General features: G+C 40.6%; 1 protein-coding gene across 1 annotated transcript in view; it reads left to right on the top strand.

Annotated features, from left to right (window-relative positions):
• The window catches only part of rhd (Rh blood group, D antigen), a 55796-nt gene extending 31821 nt beyond the window's left edge, over nt 1–23975 (top strand). Inside the window, exons 7-10 of the mRNA XM_060847688.1 lie at nt 1008–1141; nt 3272–3354; nt 11343–11416; nt 20921–23975. Coding sequence (XP_060703671.1) covers nt 1008–1141; nt 3272–3354; nt 11343–11416; nt 20921–20947 — 318 coding nt within the window. The 3' untranslated portion in view covers nt 20948–23975. The remainder of the gene's footprint in view (nt 1–1007; nt 1142–3271; nt 3355–11342; nt 11417–20920) is intronic.
• Nucleotides 23976–25352: the final 1377 nt, after the last annotated feature.

The raw sequence follows: 25352 nt of genomic DNA, 5'->3' as shown, positions 1-25352 counted from the left end.
TGGGGAGGTGGCCATAATAAAAAAAATTACAGCCAGATCTTTCAAGGGTGAAATTAGGAACCTGAATGGGAAAGGGATAGACATTTAGAGCTCTCTTATGCAAATGAAAATAGATGAAAGAACAATTGTTAACCCGAAAACTGCGAATAATAATTTTTTATTGGTCAAAAGTATTAGAGTATGGAGACATTGTACATGTACAGAATTCACTCACCACAATCTCTCTAAATGATAGAACAGACTCAAGGGACTAAATTGCCTACTCTAGTTCCTTAATTCCCATTCTGTTAACATGATTGATCTTATATTAACTGGCCCATCATAATTCAAGAATACATCTTTTAGATATTTGTAAGCCACTTACTGGATTTTCTGGAAGCTACTGTTAGTACACAGATGGTTATCAGAACAGTTTGGAGAAAGTCTGCTTAAGAAGCTCTCTAGCTAAGCAAGCCAAATGCATAAACATATGTCAATGTAAGAATGCATTCATCCATGCAGACTGCAGGGCCTGGTTTTGATCTCTGGTTTCTGTAGATTTGGCTCATCATAACTGAACTGCTGTACTAAGGCACAGAGAAGGAAAGCAGTTGACAAAACACCTACTGTTGATTGATGTTCATTGACTTGGACTGAAGAGTGTACAACTGTGGGGAGTAGGCATATGTTCAGCCCCGGCACACATCCAAAGTTGAGCTACCTGCTAATACTCACTGTCAAAGCTTACATGTGACGAATGGGCAGTTGGGTCAGGAATCAGAGGGTTGCAGGCATATGTGAAACTGTACACCTGCAAGAACAATACTTTGAAGAGAGGGAGGAAAAACCTAAAAAGATATTTTTAAAAAATGCTTTCACTGTCAAACTAATCATACTCACATGGTCAAGGTTCCATTATTGCATTTGTCAGGGTTAATTTTCGATAAAGTGCTCTGAAGTGTAGCTGCTGTCTTTGCTTGTTTATATATATGTGTAGACCATGTCTAACATTTTAACATCTTTTCTAGGGCAGATTGGAATTATATTTGAAACTCCATGATACTTCTGGCATTTTATATACCCATGGCTTACCTGGAATTATAGGATGCATAGTGTATGTTGTCCTACTTTCAGTGCCCTCTGTGAGTGAGGATTTGCAAAGGTATGTTTTCAAAGGTAATGCTAAAATAACTATCTGAGACATCTTGTTACATACGTGTCTGAATGCATGATGCATTCATATACAAATGAATTTATTCAACATTTTAATGAATGAGTTATTACATTAAATCTCTTTGAACTCCTTATATATGATCTTTCTTTTACATCATGTTGCTTTCTAAGAAACATTCCACTTTCATTTTCAGCAAGTTCTGTGTCGTTCTCTCTTTTTATATTTTTTTCAAATTTATTTTTAGTCCAGTTTCCCTGAAGTAGAGAATTCTTCAGTTTCTTTTCCTATTTCATATAATTTTACATTGAAGAATTGAACATTTCTGCTTTTAGCATTTGTGTCAGAATTATACACTTTCAACTGAAACACTGTCCGTAAAATTGTCACAGACTGACCAAGTAAGCATGTTGGTCTTTGAATTAGATTTTAGTGTAATTTTAGTAAGTTATTTCATTTTCAATTAGTCTCAATCTGATTTCCATAAGTGACCCACTTCACACGTGATTCTGTAACTTTGGAATTCTTGGGAATACTTCCCTCACAGAAAATAATAGTTTTACAGAAATGTTAATTTACCTCACTCTGACCAATTGGGTGAGTTAATAAGTGCTAAGTCCAGGTGGCAAGCAAATACTCCTCCAAATATACAGTTGTGTTCGGAGATATGGAGGGCAATAGTCTCACCTGCAGGAAATATTGGCTTACTAATCATTGAACATTTGATTGTAAGGTGCAATTGGATTTTCTATACTAATTTGTTAAATAAATTGGTTTCTGCTCATGTGGAAAATAAAAGCAAAGGTTCACAAAGTCCCTTTCTTGAAACGTGGATCACAATTGCTCTGGCAGAGGAAAGAGAACTTGACAAAGTAGAGGTCCAAGATGTTCCTGAGCAGGAGGGTCAATTCTCCAAGATTCAATAGCAGTGGAAACCACCTTTGAATTTCACCTCAGCATAGAATCTGAAAGATGTATTATCTGAGTCAGTATTAGTGTTCCATCAATTCATTTTGGTAAGTGCTGAAATTTTTCTTTTGTTCCCAGCTCAACCATGTTTGTTGGTTGTATTATTTTGTTTTTGAATTCAATCTTCAGTTAGAAGATGATCAGCTATTGCTGATCAGGCTTGGGGCAATACAACAGCAACCAGATGGAATGGTCATAAGAATGGACCAATTCATAGCTGTGGGAAAAACCTCTAGCACCACTATGGGCTAAACTGGTAGAGCTTGGAACACTTCTCTTTTAAAATTAGATGGAAAAGCCTTGGTTGGGGTTTGGATAGTAATCTTTGGTGAGAGCACTACACAGATACTGACTATGGTCACTGCAGGGAGAACAGTTTACTACGTTTGATTGATAGCCTGTGGCTTGGCTGGCTGGCGACAGGAAACGGACTGACTACAGATTGATTAGTAAGTTAGTTCCTGTCCACAGTCTGTGCATTCACTCTTGCTCCATTGTTGCTTTTTGTACCTTCTTCTTCTCCTCATCTGAGACCATATGTTTAAAGTTCAAAGAGTTGAGACCATAAACATTATCTGTTGCATCATCCTTAAGTCATAGCTATATTTAGTTCATTTGGCAATGTGCCACAAAATCTAGATTCCTTTGCTAAATTGATTAAATTGGAACTTTTTCTCAAAAAACTAGCACAGGTACTTTGGGGCAAATGGCCTCTTAAATATTCTAAGGTTCTCTCATTCTATGCAAAACCTGATATAGGCTTTCTAGCAAAAAATGACTTTAAAGTTGCAGAATTCTAGTGATCCTGTTTAGTACTGACACTAGGAGTAAAGTTGAAGAGGTATCCTATTCTGCAGCAATCATGTAATTTTCATTAGCATAAAACATGATGTATTTATCTTCCATCTAACCATATTCTAATTAGCTTATTGTGATTTCTATGGTTTCTGATTCCTAAATAAGAGTGTAATGTTCCAAGTCCACCAGTCCAGCCCAAATTGAAAATACACATTTATGTCATAGAACTTTTCATTTTAATGTCTGCCTGCATGACCAATTTTTCTTGATGACTCCCCAACAATTCTGTAGACTTGTAACAAATACACTCATAGGTTTCTCAATTTTATACTCTGTGGATTTTTCTGTTTTCAGAGTTAAGGTGTCGCATACAGACTACTGGCAAACAGCTCTGTTTGTTACCATGACAATGGGCAGTTTAACAGGATTGGTCACAGGTGAGAGACAGCTGTCATCCATGAGTGATGCAATAGAATCTGGGTACAGAAAATGATCTAACTAGTTCTGAGAGATTAAGACTTCTCCAGCCTAATGATTTTCTAAATATTTTAAAACTGTTGTCAAGCAAACAATGAATTCCTGATGAAGGGCTTTTGCCCGAAGCATCGATTTTGCTGCTCCTTGGATGCTGCCTAAACTGCTGTGCTCTTCCAGCACTACTAATCCAGAATCAAACAATGAATGCTGAGCGGGTTTGTGTAACTGCCAACATTACATCAGCGTTACAGAATTGTTGGAATGAATGTCTTTTCCTGACAGAATTTTATGGCCACAACAACTTGTATTTAGGTGGCAGCTTTAATATAGAAAAAGTCTCCAAAAGTGCTTCACAGGAGCTGTCTATGTGGACAATGAGACAAATGTAAGAATTTACAAAGCAAGTGTTGCCTTTGGCAGACTTCAAAGATAGCCTGGGAATGAAAAGGAATAACTCTGCCTCCCTAACTGAGAGTTTGTAATGTAATCACCTGCCTGCTCTGCTACACACCCACAAAACTTGGGCAATGTAGCAGCATTTTACCAAGAAGCTCAGTTAATGTCATAGCAGCTGCATTCAGAATCATCTGAAGACCAGATAACAATGTGAAATACCAGATACTCGCGTGCGCATTCAAACTGGCATGCCAAGTATCCAAACCATTTTGAGACAGTCACAACTGAGTTCGCCTGGTCGTGTAGGTGGAATGTTAAAGTGAATTCTTCATTACAGAGCTTGTGTCTGGGAGTCAATACAGTGATACTAGTTTCACTTAGGAATTTTGATAAGAACTTCAAGCCCTGGAAGAAGTCTGTCCAAGATTGCAGAACCTAGCACAACAAAAATAGAAATGGAAAGTGGCGTCCTTCCAAACCAAAAGCTCATCAGGCAGAGGGAAAGCAGAGGACAAAAAATCTCAAGCCAGCAACTCATCCAAAATTCAATCATCTGCTGTATCCTGTTCAATGTTTAGCAGAATCCTCTGGGCATAGACTGGCCTCAGTGGTCACTTAGGATCCATGGGAACCCTGCCAACATCCAATCACTTTCTGAGAAAAGAACAAAGTTTGACACTAAGCTGCATGAGGAGTTATTGGGATTTGGTCAAAGAGGTAGATTTTAAGCATTTTTTTAGCTTGTAAAGAGGGAAATAGAAGGAATTTCTGAAATTGCAGAACTTAGGGCCTAAACAGCTGGGGGAGTGGACACCAGAGAAAGAGTAATTAATGTCTGGAATGCTCAAGAGGGTAGAAGTAAAAGAGTGCAGTTATCGGATGGTTTTTGGGCTGGAGGAGATTATCAGCATAAAGAGATGAGACTGTGCAGGAATTTGAAAATAAGGTGTCATCATTGACACAGAAAGCTCATGTGAATCAACTTGGAAGATTTTAGTAGATTAAAGGCACTGTAGGACTTATGCTCGAAACGTCGAATTCTCTATTCCTGAGATGCTGCCTGACCTGCTGTGCTTTAACCAGCAACACATTTGCAACTGTATAAACATACATTATTGTGACCATAAAATTCAGTTAGGAAAAGACCTGCATTCTAATAATTCGAAGATGTTAACATTACGTTGGCAGTACACAAATCCAGCCAGTATTCAAAGCACTGGTGAATGTGACTTCGTGCAAGTTAAAAATCACACAACACCAGATTATAGTCCAACAGGTTTAATTGGAAGCACACTAGCTTTCAGGTGATGAAGGAGCGGCGCTCCGAAAGCTAGTGCTTCCAATTAAACCTGTTGGACTCTAACCTGGTGTTATGTGATTTTCACTTTGTACACCCCAGTCCAACACCGGCATCTCCAAATCATGCAAGTTAAGACAAAAACAGTGTTAACATGGAAGATCGCAAATTCATGGAGAATAGAATGTGGGAGACCAGCCTGGAGTGAATTGGAATAGTCAAGACTAGAGGCCGCAAGGCTGTGGCCTTTTTGATGGGTTTTCAGCAGCAAATGAGGAGAGGAAGGGTAAGTTTGAGCACTGTTATGGTGCTAGAAAAAGTGGTTTTAGTGATAATGTGGATTCGTTGTTGGAAGCTCATCTTGGGTCAAATATGAAATCAAGTTGTGAAGAGTGTTATTCTGCAACAGGCAATTTCCAGGGAGTGGGATGAAATAGGTGATTCAGGAATGGATTTATTTTTATTGACGAGTGAATAGCTACAATATTCTGTGTGTTCAGCTGGAGGTAATTTCCATTTATCCAGTACTGGATGAAATAGCCTGACAGTTTAGATACAGTGAAGAGGTAGGGGTAGGTGGTGGTGAGTTAGATCTGGGTGAGGTGGTGTACACATGGAACTGTCACTCCATTTTCAGACAGTGTCACTGAGAGGCAGCAAGTAGCTGTGAAATAGGAAGGGGCTGAGATCGAAGAACACAAGAGATAACGACACAGTCGTAGGAAGAGACATCATTACAGATGAGTGAGTGAGTGCAGTGTCAACTATATTACAACAGTCGAGAAGCTTTGGAGGAAGATGATACAGTTAAACATGTCAAAGACTGCATACAGGTTGAGTAGGATGAAGAGTTTTTGACAGGACAGTAATCACATTGTATCTTTTTACTGGATTAGATTGAGGACAATAAAAGTTGTGAATGCTGGTGATGACACCTTTGAAAGAACTCTTAGGATTGTCTGATCAGTCAAAGTGAAAGATAGACTATTATTGATAGTGGAGTTCAGGTAATTGGCTTAGTTTTGTGGTACGTTCTCTCAGGAATGGAAAGCTTATCTTTGCATGAGGATAATAGAATGCGTAAAGCAGAGAAAATTCTTGTGGATTTTGACAGAGGTAGGTTGGATGGTGACAATGATCATCGAGAGTTGGACAATGTATTCATGGCTCCTCGGACGCCGCCTGACCGACTGTGCTTTTCCAGCGTCACAATTTTTTATTCTGATCTCCAGCATCTGCAGTCCTCACTTTCTCCGTATTCATGAATTAGGACAGATGACACTAATACTTGAATTGAAGTACTGATCTCAGAAGAAATAGTGATAAAGCTAGGGTGGTGTTAATGTGAAAAAAAACAAACTATAGCCTTAACAAATGAAATGCATTCCAGAATGAAGGTTCCTTAATTTGATTGTGTAGGAACAGTAGCAATACATGAAAATCGATGGAAGAACATAAGTAATTAATGAAAATGTTATTTGAATTATCATTTAAACATTGTAAAACTAAAGGATTCTTACTTGCAGAGGTTTCAGTGATTTTCAAGTTTGCGGTTGAGAGTCAAGGCAGAGAAACTTTCAGTTTCAGCGGTATCTCAGAGAGTACACAGAGGAAGCTTGATTATTTGAACAACACGGACGGGGAGTATATTGTTGGATAATCCATTGTTTGGATAATCAAATGCCGGATAAGACAGTTTAGCCAAGGATCGGGACCTTCAATCTTGCTGGATAATCCGAAATTCAGATAACCGAATGCAGGATAATTAAGGTTCCTCTGCATTTAGCAACTGAACCACATTGTTTTTGTAACTTATTAAAGCGACACAATTCCTCCCTCTACTGGTCATTTTGATCATTACACCAGAGTCTATCTCAGTAAGTTTTACAGTAATTGGTGATGGCTTTGTTCAGAAAGGTAAAAGTTAGAGTCACAGAGAGGTACAGCACGGAAACAGACCCTTCAGTCCAACTTGTCCATGCCGACCAGATATCCCAACCCAATCTAGTCCTCTGTACCAGCACCTGGCCCATATCTCTCTAAACCCTTAAACGGCACGGTGGCACAGTGGTTAGCACTGCTGCCTCACAGCGCCTGAAGACCCGGGTTCAATTCCCGACTCAGGCGACTGACTGTGTGGAGTTTGCACGTTCTCCCCGTGTCTGCGTGGGTTTCCTCCGGGTGCTCCGGTTTCCTCCCACAGTCCAAAAATGTGCGGGTCAGGTGAATTGGCCATGCTAAATTGCCCGTAGTGTTAGGTAAGGGGTAATGTAGGGGTATGGGTGGGTTTCGCTTCGGCGGGTCGGTGTGGACTTGTTGGGCCGAAGGGCCTGTTTCCACACTGTAAGTCTAATCTAATCATATACCCATCCAGATGCCTTTTAAATATTGCAATTGTACCAGCCTCCACCACTTCCTCTAGCAGCTCATTTCATAAATGTACCACCCTCTGCATGAATACGTTGCCCCTTAGGTCTCTTTTTTATCTTTCTCCTCTCACTCTAAACCTATGCCCTCTAATTCTGGACTCCCCCACTCCAGGAAAGAGACTTTGTCTATTTATCCTATCCATGCCCCTCATGATTTTGTAAACCTCTATAAGGTCACCCCTCAGCCTCTGATGCTCCAGGGAAAACAGCCCCAGATTGTTCAGCCTCTCCCTATAGTTCAAATCCCCCAGCCTTGGCAACATGCTTGTCAATCTTTTCTGAACCCTTTCAAGTTTCATAACATCTTTCCGACAGGAAGGAGACCAGAATTGCACGCGATATTCTGACAGTGGCCTAACCAATGCCCTGTACAGCCGCAACATGGCCTCCCAACTCCTGTGCTCAATACTCTGACCAATAAAGAAAAGCATACCAAACACCTTCTTCACTATCCTATCTACCTGCGACTCCACTTTCAAGGAGCTATGAACCTGCAGTCCAAGGTCTCTTTGTTCAGTTACACTCCCTAGGACCTTACTATTAAGTGTGTAAGTCCTGCTCAGATTTGCTTTCCCAAAATGCAGCACCTCGCATTTATCTGAATTGAACTCCATCTGCCACTTCTCAGCCCATTGGCCCATCTTGTCCAGAACCTGTTGTAATCTGCGGTAACCTTCTTCGCTGTCCACTACACCTCCAATTTTGGTGTCATCTGCAAACTTACTAACTATACCTCTTATGCTCACATCCAAATCATTATATAAATGATGAAAAGTTGTGGACCTAGCACCGATCCTTATGGCACTCCACTGGTCACAGGCTGAAAATCAACCCTCCACCACCACCCTGTGTCTTCTATCTTTGAGCCAGTTCTGTATCCAAATGCTTAGTTTTTCTTGTATTCCATAAGATCTAACCTTGCTAACCAGACTCCCATGGGGAACCTTGTCAAACACCTTACTGAAGTCCATATAGATCACGTCCACCGCTCTTCCCTCATCAATCCTCTTTGTTACTTCTTCAAATAACTCAATCAAGTTTGTGAGACATGATTTCCCATGCACAAAGCCATGTTGACTATCCCTAATCAGTCCTTGCCTTTCCAAATACATGTACATCCTGTCCCTCAGGATTCCCTCCAAGAACTTGTCAGCCACCGACTTACTCACTGGTCTATAGTTCCCTGGGCTTGTCCTTACCACCCTTCTTAAACAGTAGCCAACCTCCAGTCTTTCAGCACCGCACCTGTGACTATTGATGATACAAATATCTCAGCAGGGGGCCCAGTAATCACTTCCCTAGCTACCCTCGGAGTTCTTGAGTACACCTGATCAGGTTCTGGGGATTTATCCACTTTTATGTATTTTAAGACATCCAACACTCCCTCCTCTGTAATATGGACATTTTACAAGATGTCACTATCTATTTCCCTACAGTCTATATCTTCCATGTCCTTTTCCACAGTAAACACTGATGCAAAATACTCATTTAGTATCTCCTGCAGCTCCACACAAGGGCTGCCTTGCTGATCTTTGAGAGGCCCTATTCTCTCCCTAGCTAACTTTTTGTTCTTAGTTCATTTTTTTAAAAATAAACTTTTTTTAGAAATATTTCATCAAAGTTTGAATTCATGAACATGAAACTGGACTTTGTCTTGTTGTAAAAAATCGAATTGGTTCACTAATGCCCTTCAGGAAGAGGTCTGTCAGCATGATCCAATCAGGTTCAGTAATCACGATGAAACTCATTTATATGAGGAAAATCAGGCAGACCTATCAGCCATAAAATCAATCTAAAACTAAGGTAATGTCCGCTCAGTCAACTGTGAGAAATCCTCCACATCAAAACTTGGTGATAACTTGTTCAATAGAAGACAAAGAAAACAATTAACCATATTTATTGCAGTATTTTTCTTAAGATTAAATTTTATATTTCCGGACTGGCCCAAATTCGATCACCGAAGATTCCTGATTCCCATTCCTCAACATTAACCTTTCCCCAAATGACATGCAGACCAGAAAAAAACACACAATACTAGTAATAATTCTGTAACTAGCGAGGTGCCATGTGGATTAGTGCTGGGATGACAATTATTAACAACATATATTAATGACAGAAGTGAATATACCATCGGCAAGTTTGCAGATGATACAAAAAAAGGAAGGTAAATAGTGAGAATGACATAAAAAATCTACAGACGGATAATGTCAGGCTAAGAGGATGGGGAAAAAAAACCTGGTAGATACAATATAACATGGAAAAATATAAGCTTATGAAATTTGATGGGAAGAATAGAGGAGCTGAACAATTTACAAATGGAGAAATTCTTTTAGAAAGCTGAAGCACTGAGTGATTTGGGGCTCTTTGTGCATGAATCACAATAAGCTAAGTCAGCACATATTAGCGAAGGCAAATGTTCTGTTGGCATATATTTCAAAGGGAATGGAACATAAAAATAGGGAGGTCTTGCTAAAACCATGCAAGGCACTGGTCAGACACAGCTGGAATACTGTGAACATCTCTAGTTCCCTTGTCTAAGGAAAGATATATTGACATTGGAAGCGATCCAGAGAAGTTTCACTAGGCTGATGTCAGGTATGCAGAGATTTCTTTTATTCATGCATAAGACATGGGCGTCGCTGGATGGCCAACATTTGTTGCCTGCCCCTAAGGTGCTTTTGAATTAAGTGGCTTACTAGGCCAATTTTCTTATGAAGAGTTATTGAATGGGTCAGGCTTGTGCTCATTGAGGTTTAGAAGGATGAGAGGTGATCTTACTGAAACATATCAAGTTTTACATGGGCTTGGCAGGGTAGATGTAGAGAGGTTGTTTCCCCTTCCAAGAAAGTCTAGGACCTGAGGGCATAGTCTCAAAATAAGGGATCACCCATTTAAGACAGAGATGAGGGGAGTGTTTTTCTTTCAGGGGGTATTGTCTGTGGAATTCTTTACCACAGAAAGCTATCAAGGTTCTGTCATTATATATATTCAAGAATAAGATAGATTTTTAATCAGCAAGGGAATCAAGGGTTACATTAAAAAAAGTAGGTAAATTGAGGATTGTATGATCAGCATTGATCTCAATAAATGGACCAGATCTGAAGGGCCTAGTCCGACTTTTCAATCTAATGGCTATATATTTCAAGTTTTTATGTTCGGAATAGACCTTCCTGGAAGAACTATTTTGAAATGAAGACTCTTAAAAAAGCATTTCGTTTTTACCAATGGCAAATGAAGCTGGGAGCCAAGGCACCTGCCTCACCTGTTCATGTGAAAATCTGAACACAGAAAAGCACACACATTGATTCTGTGCTGCAGATATACCCACAACTGAAAGAACAAACAGTGCGAAAGGTTTAATTCACTTGGGAGGGATAAAGCTAAATTAACCTAAAATTAAATTATGTTTTTCAGAAATCTCTCGAGACACCTGTTGTTCTATGACCTGGTTTGAAGTCCAATGATTGTTGATATCAAGCAAATGTTGTATCCATTCCTAATGTAAAAAATTCTATAATCAGTAATCAATGGTCAGTTGTATTGGTTTTCGATTATTCTAACTGAAAGAAAAATGTTGACCAGAACACTATGGACCAGCTTTCTGCTTTGTGTGACATTAATATATCAGCAATTTCAAATATCAAAGTAGATGCAAGGAACCACAGTTTAATATTTTATCCTAATAATGACATCTCTGACAATGCAGCAAAATGTTGGAATATTGGTCCAGATACTTAATTCTTGAATGGAAGTTGAATGTAGTTTCAAAACCATTGCGTTTGTGCCTTTAAGGATACAAGCTTATAACATTTTGTTTTGTTCACAGGTTTTATCCTGAAGTTAAATATTTGGAAGCAGCCCTCTGATATGAAATGCTATGATGACCAAATTTATTGGAAGGTAAGGAGCAAACTACCTGTGTTGGACAGAAATGACAAAAATGTTACTGAGTTCTAAATGAGATTTCACTCACAAATTCACAAATTAACATTGAATACATTCTAATTTTGTGAATAATAATTGACCGTTGCGGCAGTACAATTTTGGATGTGAATTTCCAATTATTTGATATTCTTTGACTTGATAATTCATAAGATGTTTCTTCTCTCCCCTCCGCCAACTCCAGTGGGAGTGTCTGTTCTTACCAGTCTGTCGGTTAGACACACCATTGTTCTGCCTTTCTCACATTCCACTCACTTAACCTGCACTGTCTGTATCCTTTCTCCCCCAGCAATCCGACCCTCTCCTCCACACCCCCACCCCCGAACTACAGCATAAAACCACCTCCTCCACCCTTCACGTCAGCTCTGATGAAGTGTCATCTCGATGGGAAACCTTAGCTTGCTCTCTCTTCATGGATGCTACCTGACCCACCGTGATTTCCAGCATCTTTTGTTTTTTAGTTCATACCAATGTTTTAAACAACATCTTTATCGTCCTATTTCTCTTATTTCTTACCTCATTCTGCACTCAAATCAATGGGCAAATTACTTGATCACAGACTCTCAACGACATTGTTCTTTAACCAGAGTGAGAGATAGATGACTGTGATTGTCTCTGTCTCCATCTGGGGAATTACCTTGCATCATTTCACATCTCTTAATAGTCATGCAGCTGAGGTCAGCAATTCATTGCTGGGGGGAAGGGGACAAACTGGAAGTTTAAGAAGGAAATTGAAGGGAAAGTTAGCACAAGGGAAGTCAAGAAAGACAATGGTATCAATGAAGCAGAAAACTCAAAAAGGGATCATGCAGTAAGGTTGAATGAAATAGGGGTTGATAGGAAGGGTGAGAGCAGTAACAAATTAAAAATACTATATATGAATGTACGAAGTATTAGAAATAAGATGGATGAGCTTGAGGCTCTTTTGGAAATTGGCAGCTACAATATTGTGGGGATAACTGAGAGGTGACTTCAAGTGTACAGGGCCTGGGAAATGAATATTCAAGACTATAACGTGCTATTGTAAGGACAGACTGACAGGCAGAGGGGGTGGGGTGGCCCTGTTGGTAAGAGATGATATTCAGTCCCTTGCACGGGGGGAACCTAGAATCAGGGGATGTAGAGTCAGTATGGATAGAGCTGAGAAATTCTAAGGGTAGAAAGACCCTCTTGGGAGTTATCTACAGGCCTCCAAACAGTAGTATGAATGTAGGGTGTAAGTTGAATAAGGAGCTGAAATTGGCCTGTCGCAAAGATATAGCTACAGTTGTTATGGGGGATTTCAACATGCAGGTAGACTGGGAGAATCAGGATGGTATTGGACCTCAAGAAAGAGACTTTGTGGAGTGCCTCCGAAATGGATTCTTAGAACAGCTGGTGCTGGAGCCTACCAGGGAGAAGGCAATTCTAGATCTGGTATTGTGCAATGAACCAGAATTGGTCAGGGACCTCGAAGTGAAGGAGCCATTAGGAGGTAGTGACCATCATACAATAAGCTTCAATCTGCAATTTGAAAGGGAGAGGGTACAATCGGTAGTGACAATATTTCAGTTGAATAAAGGGAACTCTGGAGCTATGAGGGAGGAGCTGGCCAAAGTTCAATGGTGCAATACCTTAGCAGGGATGACAGTGGAGGAACAATGGCAGATATTTCTGGGTATAATGCAGAAGGTGCAGGATCAGTTCATTCCAAAAAGGAAGAAAGATCCTATGGGGAGGCATGGGTGGCCGTGGCTGATGAGGGAAGTTAAGAAACATATAAAGTTAAAAGAGAAAAAGTATAACATAGCAAAGATGAGTGGGAAAACAGAGGACTGGGAAGCTTTTAAAGAACAACAGAGGATTACTAAGAAGGAAATACGCAGAGAAAAAATGAGGTATGAAGGTAAACTGCCCAAAAATATAAAGGAGGATAGTAAAAGCTTTTTTAGGTATGTGAATGGGAAAAAAAAGGTTAAGACTAAAATTGGGCCCTTGAGGATAGAAGTTGAATTGGTACTTCAGATCTGTGTTCACTGGGGAAGGCACAAGCAATCTCCCAGAGATAACAGTGGCTGAAGGACCTGAACTGAAGGGAATTTATATTTTCCAGGAATTGGTGTTGGAGAGACTGTTAGGTCTGAAAGCTGATAAGTCCCTGGGACCTGATGGTCTACATCCCAGGGTACTGAAGGAGGTGGCTCGAGAAATCGTGGATGCATTGGTGATTATTTTCCAGAGTTCGATAGATTCAGGATCAGTTCCTGTGGATTGGAGGGTGGCTAATGTTGTACCACTGTTTAAGAAAGGAGCGAGAGAGAAAGCAAGAAATTATAGACCAGTTAGTCTGACCTCAGTGGTGGGGAAGATGCTGGAGTCAATTATAAAGGATGAAATTACGACCACATCTGGATAGCAGTAACAGGATAGATCAGAGTCAGCATGGATTTATGAAGGGGAAATCATGCTTGACTAATCTTCTGGAATTTTTTGAGGATGTAACTTTGAAGATCGACAAAGAAGATCCAATGGATGTAGTGTACCTGGACTTTCAGAAAGCTTTTGATAAAGTCCCACATAGGAGGTTAGTGAGTAAAATTAGGGTGCATGGTATTGGGGCCAAAGTACTGACTTGGATTGAAAGTTGGTTGGCTGACAGGAAACAAAGAGTAGTGATAAACGGCTCCCTTTCGGAATGGCAGGCGGTGACCAATGGGGTACCGCAGGGATCAGTACTGGGACCACAGCTTTTTACAATATATGTTAATCATATAGAAGATGGTATTAGTAGTAACATTAGCAAATTGGCTGATGATACAAAGCTGGGTGGCAGGGTGAAATGTGTGGAGGATGTTAGGAAATTACAGGGTGATCAGGACAGGTTAGGTGAGTGGACAGATGCATGGCAGATGCAGTTTAATGTGAATAAATGTATGGTTATCCACTTTGGTGGCAAGAACAGGAAGGCAGATTACTACCTAAATGGAGTCAGGTTAGGCAAAGGGGCAGTACAAAGAGATCTGGGTGTTCTTGTACACCAGTCAATGAAGGCAAGCATGCAGCTCCAGCAGGTAGTGAAGAAAGCTAATAGCATGCTGGCCTTCATAATAAGAGGGATTGAGTATAGAAGCAAAGAGATTCTTCTGCAGTTGTACAGGGCCCTGGTGAGGCCACACCTGGAATATTGTGTGCAGTTCTGGTCTCCAGATTTGAGGAAAGACATTCTGGCTATTGAGGGAGTGTAGTGTAGGTTCACGAGGCAAATTCCTGGAATGACGGGACTACCTTATGTTGAAAGATTGTATACCCTTGAGTTTAGAAGACTGAGAGGGGATCTGATTGAGATGTATAAGATTATTAAAGGATTGGATACTCTGGAGGCAGGAAACATGCTGATGGGTGAGTCCCGAACCAGAGGCCACAGCTTAAAAATAAGGGGTAGGCCATTTAGGACAGAGATGAGGAGAAACTTCTTCACCCAGAGAGTGGTGGCTATGTGGAATACCCTGCCCCAGAAGGCAGTGGAGGCCCAGTCACTGGATCCGTTTAAGAAAGAGTTGGATAGAGCTCTCAAGGATAGTGGAATCAAGGGGTATGGAGATAAGGCAGGAACAGGATACTGATTGAGGATGATCAGCCATGATCATAATGAATGGTAGTGCAGGCTCGAAGGGCAGAATAGCCTACTCCTGCACCTCTTGTCTATTGTCATTGACATGCAGAAATAAATGAACATTGTCTGGCAGCATGTAATAGTGCTCCAAACACTATTATCTATGCTTCTGTAAGGAAGTTTCTTAGTTATGTTTGCTGTTCATTTTAATTATGAATTTGAACAAAACCATTCGATTTAGTGGTTCTCACACTTTGCTCTCACACTCGGGCCCCATCAACCTTGTGTGATATTTTTTACCTCAGTACCTTGACTGATCTTAGCAAAAATAGAGAGGGTGAAATTAATCTTAAGCAGCAACAAAAATAGGCAAGCCTGCATCGACAGTCTATTTTATGCAGTTTCCAGTTTTCTTTTCCATTGACTTTAATCTATCTCTTGCTAAAATTTCTGTTCTCCTTCACATGAAGATTTGGACAGGTAGGAGGAATCCATCCAGTCCCTTGAGCCTGCTCTGCATTTAATCAGTTCATGGATTCATCTGATTGTAACCGCAAATCTATGTGCTTACTTTTCCCCATGATCTTTCAACTCCTTAATCATTAAGAATCAATACAGCACTGCCTTAAAAATATTCAGACTCCCTTCCACTACCTTTTTTGGAAGAGAGTTCAAAATACTTATAACCCTTTATGAGAAAAATAAAGCTTGTCTCATTTCTGTTTTAAATGGACAATGCCTTCTTTTAAACAGTAGCCTCTAGTTATAGGAGAAAGTGAGGACTGCAGATGCTGGAGACCAGAGTGGAAAAGTATGGTGCTGGAAAAGCGCAGTAGGCCAGGCAGCATCCGAGGAGCAAGAGAATCGACGTTTCAGGCATAAGCCCTTCTTCAGGAATGAGGTTGGTGTGCCAAGCGGGCTGAAATAAAAGGTGGGAGTGGGGGGTGCTGGGAATACGATAGGTGGAAGGAGGTGAGGGTGAGGGTGATAGGCCGCAGAGGGGGTGGGGGCGGAGAGGTCGGGAAGAACTTTGCAGGTCAAGAGGGCGGTGCTGAATCTAGGGGTTGGGACTGAGATAAGGTCGGGGGAGGGGAAATGAGGCAGCTGGAGAAATCTACATTCATCCTGTGTGGTTGGAGGGTTCCTAGGCGGAAGATGAGGCGCTCTTCCTCCAGGCGTGTGTGGCCAGGGTCTGGCACCAACCCAACTGCCCCGTGGCTGAAAACTTTAACTCCCCTTCCCACTCCACCAAAGACATGCAGGTCCTTGGCCTCCTCCATCGTCAGACCCTGACCACATGACACCTGGAGGAAGTGTGCCTCATCTTCCGCCTAGGAACCCTCCAACCATACGGGATGAACGTAGATTTCTCCAGCTTCCTTACTTCCCCTCCCCCCCCACCTTATCTCAATCCCAACCCACGGATTCAGCACCGCCCTCTTGACCTGCAATCTTCTTCCCAACCTCTCCATGCCCACCCCCTCTCCGGCCTATCACCCTCACCCTCACCTCCTTCCACCTAGCGTATTCCCAGCGCCCCTCCCCCAAATTTCCCCCCCTCCCACCTTTTATCTCAGCCCGCTTGGCACACCAGCCTCATTCCTGAAGAAGGGCTTATGCCCGAAACGTCGATTCTCCTGCTCCTCGGATGCTGCCTGGCCTGCTGCACTTTTCCAGCACCACACTTGTCAACTCCTCTAGTAATAGACTCTCCATGAGAAGAATCAACGCTCCACAATCACCCTGTTAGAGTCATAGTGATGTACAGTACAGAAACAGACCCTTCAGTCCAACCCAACCAGATATCCCAACCCAATCTAGTCCCACCTGCCAGCACCTGGCCCATATCTCTCTAAACCCTTCCTATACATATACCCATCCAGATTCCTTTTAAATGTTGCAGTTGTACCAACCTCCACCACTTTCTCTGGCAGCTCATTCCATACACGTATCACCCTTTGCTTGGAAAAGCTGCCCCTTAGGTCTCTTTTATATCTTTCCCATCTCCCTAAACCTATGCCCTCTAATTCTGGACTTCCCCACCCCATCCTATCCATGCCCTTAAGATTTTATAAAGCTCTACAAGGTCACCCCTCAGTCTCTGATGCTCCAGGGAAAACAGCCCCAGCCTATTCAGCCTCTCCCTATAGCTCAAATCCTCCAACCCTGGCAACATCCTTGTCAATCTTTTCTGAACCCTTTCAAGTTTCACAACATCTTTCTGATATGAAGGACACCATAATTGCATGCAATATTCCAACAGTGGCTTAACCAATGTCCTGTACAGCTGCAAATGTCCTCCCATCTCCTGTACTCAATACTCTGACCAATAAAGGAAAGCATACCAAATGCCTTCTTCACTATCCTATCTACCTGCGACTTCACTTTCAAGGAGCTATGAACCTGCACTCCAAGGTCTCTTTGTTCAGCAACACTCCTGAGGACCTTACCATTAAGTGTATAAGTCCTGCTAAGTTTTGCTTTCCCAAAATGCAGCACCTTGCATTTAACTGAATTAAACTCCATCTGCCACTTCCCAGCCCATTGGCCCTTATGAACAAGATTCCTTTATAATGTGAGGTAACCTTCATCACTGTCCACTACACCTCAATTTTGGTGTCATCTGCAAACTTACTAACTATAACTCTTATGCTCGCATCCAAATCATTTATATAAATGATGAAAAGAAATGGACTCAGCACCATTCCTTGTGTCACTCCACTGGTCACAGCTCTCCGGTCTGAAAAACAACCCTCCACCACCAACCTCTGTCTTCTACCTTTGAGCCACTTCTGTATGCAAATGGTGAGTTCTCCTGTATTCCATGAGATCTAACCTTGCTAACCAGTCTCCCATGGGGAACCTTGTTGAACGCCTTACTAAAGTCCAAATAGATCACATCTACCGCTCTACCCTCATCAATCCTCTTTGTTACTTCTTCAAAAAACTCAATCAAGTTTGTGAGACATGATTTCCCTTTACCCCAACAGGAATATACTTTCTCTGGATTCTCATTATCTCATTTCTGAAAGCTTCACATTTTCCAACCTTCCCTTTACCTGCAAACATGTGCCCCTAATCAGCTTTTGAAAGTTCTTGCCTGATACCATCAAAATTGGCCTTTCTCCAATTTAGAACTTCAACTTTTGGATCTGGTCTATCCTTTCCCATCACTATTTTAAAACTAATAGAATTATGGTCGCTGACCCCAAAGTGCTCCCCCACTGACACATCAGAGACTGCCCTGCTTTATTTCCCAAGAGTAGGTCAAGTTTTGCACCTTCTCTAGCAGCTACATCTACATACTGAATCAGAATTTTTTTTTGATTAGATTCCCTACAGTGTGAAAACAGACCCTTCGGCCCAACAAGTCCACACCAACCCTCCGAAGAATAACCCACCCAGACCCATTTCCCTCTGACTAATGCACCGAACATGGCCAATTCACCTGACCTCCATATCTTTGGATTGTGGAAAAAACCCACACAGACACGGGGAGAATGTGCAAACTCCACACAGTTGCCCCAGACTGGAATTGAACCTGGGACCCTGGTGCTGTGAGGTAGCAGTGCTAACCACTGTGCCACCCTTCTTTGTACACACTTAACTAATTCCTCTCCATCTAAACCCTTAACACTATGGCAGTCCCAGTCTATATTTGGAAAGTTAAAATCCCCTACCATAGCCACCCTATTATTCTTACAGATAACTGAGATCTCCTTACAAATTTGTTTCTCAATTTCCCTCTGACTATTAGGGGGTCTACAAAACAATTCCAATAAGGTGATCATCCCTTTCTTATTTCTCAGATCCCCCCAAATAACTTTTCTGGATGTATTTCCGGGAATATCCTCCCTCAGTACAGCTGTAATGCTATCCCTTATCAAAAATGCCACTCCCCCTTCTCTCTTGCCTCCCCTTCTATTCTTTCTGTAGCATTTGTATCCTGGAACATTAAGCTGCCAGTCCTGCCCATCCCTGAGCCATGTTTCTGTAATTGCTTTGATCTCCCAATCCCATGTTCCTAACCATGCCCTGAGTTTATCTGCACCCCTCATGATCTTATATGTTTCAGTCAAATCACCACATATTCTTTCAAACTCCAGTGGTTACACCTAATCTTTCCTCATGAGACCACCTGCCCATTCCAGATTGGTCCAGTGAAAGTTCTCTGAACTGCCTACTTATACAATTCTTTAAATACGGTGACCAAAACAGTGCACAGTATTTCTAATGTGGTCTCACCAAATACCTTTATAACTGAAGGACCATCTCCTGACTTTAGTATTTAATTGTATTGTGCTTATGAAAAATGATGACACTCTATAAGCTTTCTAATTACTTGCTGCACCAGTGTACTGGCCTTTTATGGTTCATGCGCTCAGACACCCAGATCCCTTTACATATCAGAACAAACCAATTTGTTTGAGTAGCACCACATCTACAAACATTTCGTCCTTCCACTGGTGTTGCTCAACATTGGCAATGGGTACCATCTACAAGATGCACTGCAGAAATTTATGAAGGCTCCTGAGACTGCACCTTCCAAACTCACAGCCATACCATCTAGAAGGATAAAGGCAGCAGGCACATCTGCAAGTTCCCTTCCAAGTCACTCACCACTCTGACTTGGAAATATGTTGCTGTTTCTTCAGTGTCGCTGGGTCAAAATTCTGGAACCTGTGTCAAATGTACTGCAGCAATTTAAGAAGTCAGACGCCCAGTACCTTCAACAGGACAATTAGGAATTTGGCAATAAATGCCAACCCAGCAACACTCACACCCTATGAATAAATTTAAAGGTCTATCAGAACCCAAGCATTTATCTATTCACTATGCCATTAATTTACTCAGTACCATCTTGTACATCCTTCTTTTTAAAATGTTCGCAGAAATTCCTCCTATTTATCTAGCTTTCTTTCACACTCTAATCTTTCCCTCATTAATTTTCTGATTATCATTTGCTCTTTGCTTCCCCTTTTTATTCTCCGAAGTTGAACAGTTATTTGTGCCACATTGCTGTGGTTAATTAGCTCATCAACTGTGCAGCACTCACTCTCATACAAATAAGCTGAATAAACCTCAAACCTCTTGGACGCTTTCAAAGGCTGAGGCTCCAATGCTCCTGTCCTCTGGGTCCCCTTACCTGCCTTGAAGCGTAGGTTCATTGTTCCTTGAAAGTGGAGTCAAAGATAGACAGGATAATGAAGAAGGCATTTGATATACTTACCTTGATTGGTCAATGCATTGAGTGTAGCAGTTAGGAGGTCATTTTGTGGCTGTACAGGACATTGGTTTGGCAACTTTTGGAATACTGCATGTAATTCTGGTCTCCCTCCTATAGTAGGGATTTGTGAAGTTAGAAAGGGTGCAGAAAAGATTTACGAGAATGTTGCCAGGGTTGGAGCAATTGAGCTACAGGGAAAGGCTGAATACGCTGTGGTCATTTTCCCTGGAGCATCAGAGAATGAGGGGTGACCTTAGAGAGCTTTATAAAACTATGAGGGGCATGGATAGGGTAAATAGACAATGTGGAGAAAGTGAGGATTGCAGATGCTGGAGAGTCAGAGTTAAAAAGTGTAGTGTTGGAACAGCACAGCAGGTCTGGCAGCATCCAAGGAGCAGGAGAGTTGATGTTTCAGGCATAAGCCCTTCAATGTGAATGACACAAAAAACAAACAGCCAGAGTAATATTGAATGAACTGCAGGGAGGTTAACCTTTTGTCATATCTAATTTTTCTTTATAAGGAAGAATTCTGTGAAGAACAACTTTTCTGTGAGCTGTTATGCTGTAAAGAATTAATGTCTGCTGTAAGCTGGGCTCTAAGTAGTTGACAATGGAGCTGATTCAGTTTTCTTTTTTTATATAGTTTCCACACTTAGCAAGAATAATTTGAAAACATTCACCAGCACTGTTGCTATTTGGGCACAACAAGACTACAGATGATAAATAATTTCCAAAGGGTTAAAGTAATTTCACAAGAAGTGTACAAAAGAACAATGGACTCTTGAATTTAAGCAAACAAAGGCTTTGTCTGCTGATACCACTGCTCAAACGTAATATGAAACATGTCCATGCATGTTGAAAACACACTGGACTGTATAAGCATTTTTCAAAATGCAAGAGCTTTATACAATACTTGGTTGTTTCTGCTTTTGATTAAATATTGTATTGATTGTGTGAAAAATTGCATTTCCTGATCATGTGAAACCTTGTAAGCCAGCATTAAAAACGTTGAAGAAATTTTGATGAAGTAACTATTTAGAAAAAGTGAATCTTCCTTCATGGAGTATTTAACAAACGCAATAGGCACAGCTGGTCATACAGACCAGAAGTTTGCATGCTCAAGATTCCATGGTCTGTGCTGTTAAATAATGTCATCTCAGCCAACTATATGGTTTTGTAATACCTCTTAGATCCCTTGGAAAGGAATAGAAAAATCAGCTTGTGCTATTATTTCTACCCAGGATTTTTGGTGGAAAAATATCCACAAATAAAACAAAATCAATCCTTCACATCCAAATAATCTGCCAAAGGCAACTGTTTGGGTTCACTTATTTAACAAAATGTCATTTGGTAATATTAATTTTTTTATGTGAATGATTCCCCCCCCCGCCCAAAAGTAGACAGTATAAATTTTACTAATCTGTCCACCACTGGCTTTGGGGGCCAACAGTATACAAGAGAGATTTAGAAATGAAGGACAGCATACCATGTTTTACAATTAATTTCTTTTAAATATTTTCCACACCTGAAAAACCGAATCTGACATCATCCAAAGGAGACAGATATTCCAGATGTTTGACATTTCCATAGTGCAAAAAGATCGAGATCAACTGCACACATTCACAAAATGCATTTTTATATTTCTACAAATACAACACCATCCCTGAAAACTAACATCAGTTTATTTTCCAGGTTTATTTGAAATAAAACTAGTAAAATTGAGAATTTTACAGATGCTACAAGTACAATCAGAAATGCAATAAGATTCAATTATTTCAATTCATAAGCCTGACTCAGCCATATACCCACTTAACATTGAACCCAACATCACTCAACTCCAGAAGTGTTCTTATTTATCTTTTATTCGGTAACATAACAGCAGCATCATTGTTATATCGTGAAACACATTTTCCCACTTTTGATTCTTATCTGCAATGTAAGTCACTTGAAAAAAGAACATATGGCTTGCTTATGTGATGCAAATGTTCTTATCACATTTTAGAGTCTTTCTGTAGTATTGTACTAATTTCAATCCAACTGCAGAGGTTGGATTGTCGATATAATGATGATATAATGTGTGATTATTTTTGTCAGCCAAAGATTTGACACGGAATATTCAGTGTGGGGTGGTGTTACAGTTCACTTGGATCGAGACTGCTGTGTCAACATACACTTTTAGTTGTTTTCTCTTACTGCATAATAGATTTCTGTTTTATTACTTCCATATAGCATATGCAAGCATAGATATTGAGAAATGGTGCTGCTTCATTGGGGCCATTGTACTAGCATAACGTGATATACACCAGAGGTAGAGAGAAATTATGCTTCTTACAGGACTATCAATCTTTAGAGTTGGATGTCACTTGTGCTCAACGGCTGAGCATCTATATTCAATTCAAGACAGATGTTGATAGATTTTTGGGAAATTGGAGAATTTTGAAATAATGGAAGAGCATGGGAAAATGGAATTGAGGTAGAATATCTGCTATTAAGTGGCTGAGCGGGTTCAAAAGCTTTATTTTAAATGCTCTTATGTGCTCATTCACAACCTCTCCTTATTCTATTAACAATCCAAGCTGACTTGTAAAATACTTAGGAGTGCAGTGGAGCCATTTTAGATTTAAATTTTTATTGTCACATGTAGAGAATTACAGGCTTAGAGTGAAAAGTGTACCATGTTGCAACACATGGTACCATCTTAAGTACAAAGGTACCTAGGTACAAAAAAAAACTTAGGTACAAAGTAGCAAAGGAGACAAAGTTAAAAAAGGTTAAGCATTATCTTTATATAATAAGCAGAAAAATAAAGAAACAAGGTCATAGTTAACATTTACCAGATTAAGGAATTTAGCAGAAAAGGTATGTTTAGTGTAGGTGTGGCCCATACATGCTTGTACCAAAATGGTCTGTGTCAGCTCAAAAAAATTGGCCTACAAGGATTATGTAGAATGAGACAGCCTGTCCCAGCATTAAAACACTAAATGGCTGAAAATAGATAAACGAGACAAACAGCCTTTTGATAAGAGCATGCCTAAAGACAAACAAGTGATGAATCGCAGCCACATTAATGAAAGTATAATTGGCCCAGTAAAAACACTTAAACCTCTATGTGAGGATTAATTAGCTTTAAGAACTGACTTCTCTTATGCCCTGAACAAAAAAAGACTGTTCACAGCCCACCAATCACAAAGTGCTACCAACACTAGTTGTGTAATTTTACACTTTATAACTAACATCATATCAGAACTCAAGCTGTCCTTAGACATAAGCCAGCCTGAGACAGATTTGAAGGAATATAGCTTGTAATTTTGGAATGTGAATGAATAAGATGCATAGAAAGATCCAAGGCCTAGAGATTATTGTGTTTGTTAAACACTATGAGACCATGGGAATCTGAGGTTGTCTGCAGGGATGCCCAACATTGACTAGGTGTCCATCATTGATTACGTGTCCCTTAGGGTTGGATATATGAAGAAAGAAGGAAGGACAGTTATTGCTGTATTTGATTATTGTAAAATGTATAAGAATATTGCTTTTTACTGTAAAGACTGCATGTCATTGATCTCTTCTGATCTAAGCTAAAGACTAAGTGAATAATTAAGTTTGTATGTCAAGGCTAGATTTGGGGAAGCTCCTTTGGCCCTCTCCTTGTTTTAAGTGGTTTCTACTTAAATAAAAAAGTCTTCCATGTGCCTGAATCCTGCCTGCCTCCTGAATCTTCATCCACGACTGGGGATTACGCTCCTATATTTAGTTTCAGGCTTCCATTAGCGGGCTTGCCACCTTGAAACTACAAAATAAATTTACTTATGATTAGCCCTCTGAGCATGCCCGGCCCTGGTTTAAGTTAGACTTCATTGTTCCCCAATTCATTTCCAGGAAAAGGAGATGGCAATATATATGACAATTTGCAGTTTGGCATCTTTTTGTGGTATAAAATGAGCTCATGTATCAGCAAAATATTTGAATTGATTTTTAAGACTGATCAGCTGCAAGGTAATGTTTTTACAAAATGCTTGGTCCTGTTATATAATCTAGGACAGATTACACATCCAAACAACATCCAGTGACATGAATGCTTTCTCGTACAGGTCATCTCAACAGGTCAGAAATGGTTAATTAAGAATCGGCTAAAGTGCTCCTAATTTCAGAGTCATTATCAAGTCAAAGTGAATATTATCTGCCATATTTTCACTCATTCACTTCATACAACCAACTGCTATAATGGAATTAATGAGATTTATTTGGCAAACCACCTCTTCTGAACACAAAATCTTTTGGATAAAAAGTACTCATACAAAAGGTCCTGGGGTGTGTTGCTGAACAAAGAGATCTTGGATTGCAGGTTCTTGGTTTCTTAAAAGTGGAGTCTCAGGTAAATAGGATAGTGAAGGCAGCATTTGGTATGCTTTCCTTTACTGGAAGAGCATGGAGTATAGGAGTTGGAAGGTCATGTTGCGGCTGAACAAGACATTGGTTAGGCCACTTTTGGAATATTGTGTTCAATTCTGAACTCTCTTATCAGAAGGATGTTGTGAAACTTGAAAGGGTTCAGAAACAATTCACAAGGATGTTGCCAGGGCTGTAGGGCTTGAGGTACAGGGAGAAACTGAATAGGCTGAGGCTATTTACCTTGGATTATCAGAGGTTGAGGGGTGACATTACAGAGGTTTATAAAAGTATGAGGGCCATGGATAGGGTATATAGACAAGGTCTTTTCCCTGGATTAGGGGAGTCCAGAACTAGAGAGCATAGGTTTAGGATGAGTGGAGAAAAAAGAATCTAAGGGGCAACTTTTTCACACAAAGGGTGGTATGTATTGAATGAGCTGCCAGAGGAGGTGGTGAAGGCTGGTACAATTACAACATTTAAAAGGCACCTGAATGGGTATATGAATTGGAAGGGTTTAGAGGGATACAGGTCAAGTGCAGGCAAATGGGACTAGATTAGGCTCGGATATCTGGGCAGCATGGACAAGTTGGATCAAAAGCACAGAAACAGACCCATCTATCGTTATAGCTCTCTGACTTCCAGACTGGTTTCATGGTAAGAGAAAAAGAGTTAATACTGGAGGC

The sequence above is a fragment of the Hemiscyllium ocellatum genome, chromosome 30 (genome assembly GCF_020745735.1).
Source record: "Hemiscyllium ocellatum isolate sHemOce1 chromosome 30, sHemOce1.pat.X.cur, whole genome shotgun sequence".
In the NCBI taxonomy this organism is placed as follows: Eukaryota; Metazoa; Chordata; class Chondrichthyes; order Orectolobiformes; family Hemiscylliidae; genus Hemiscyllium; species Hemiscyllium ocellatum.
The sequence above is the reverse complement of the archived record's forward strand: the minus strand, read 5'-3'. Positions and strand labels throughout refer to the sequence as shown.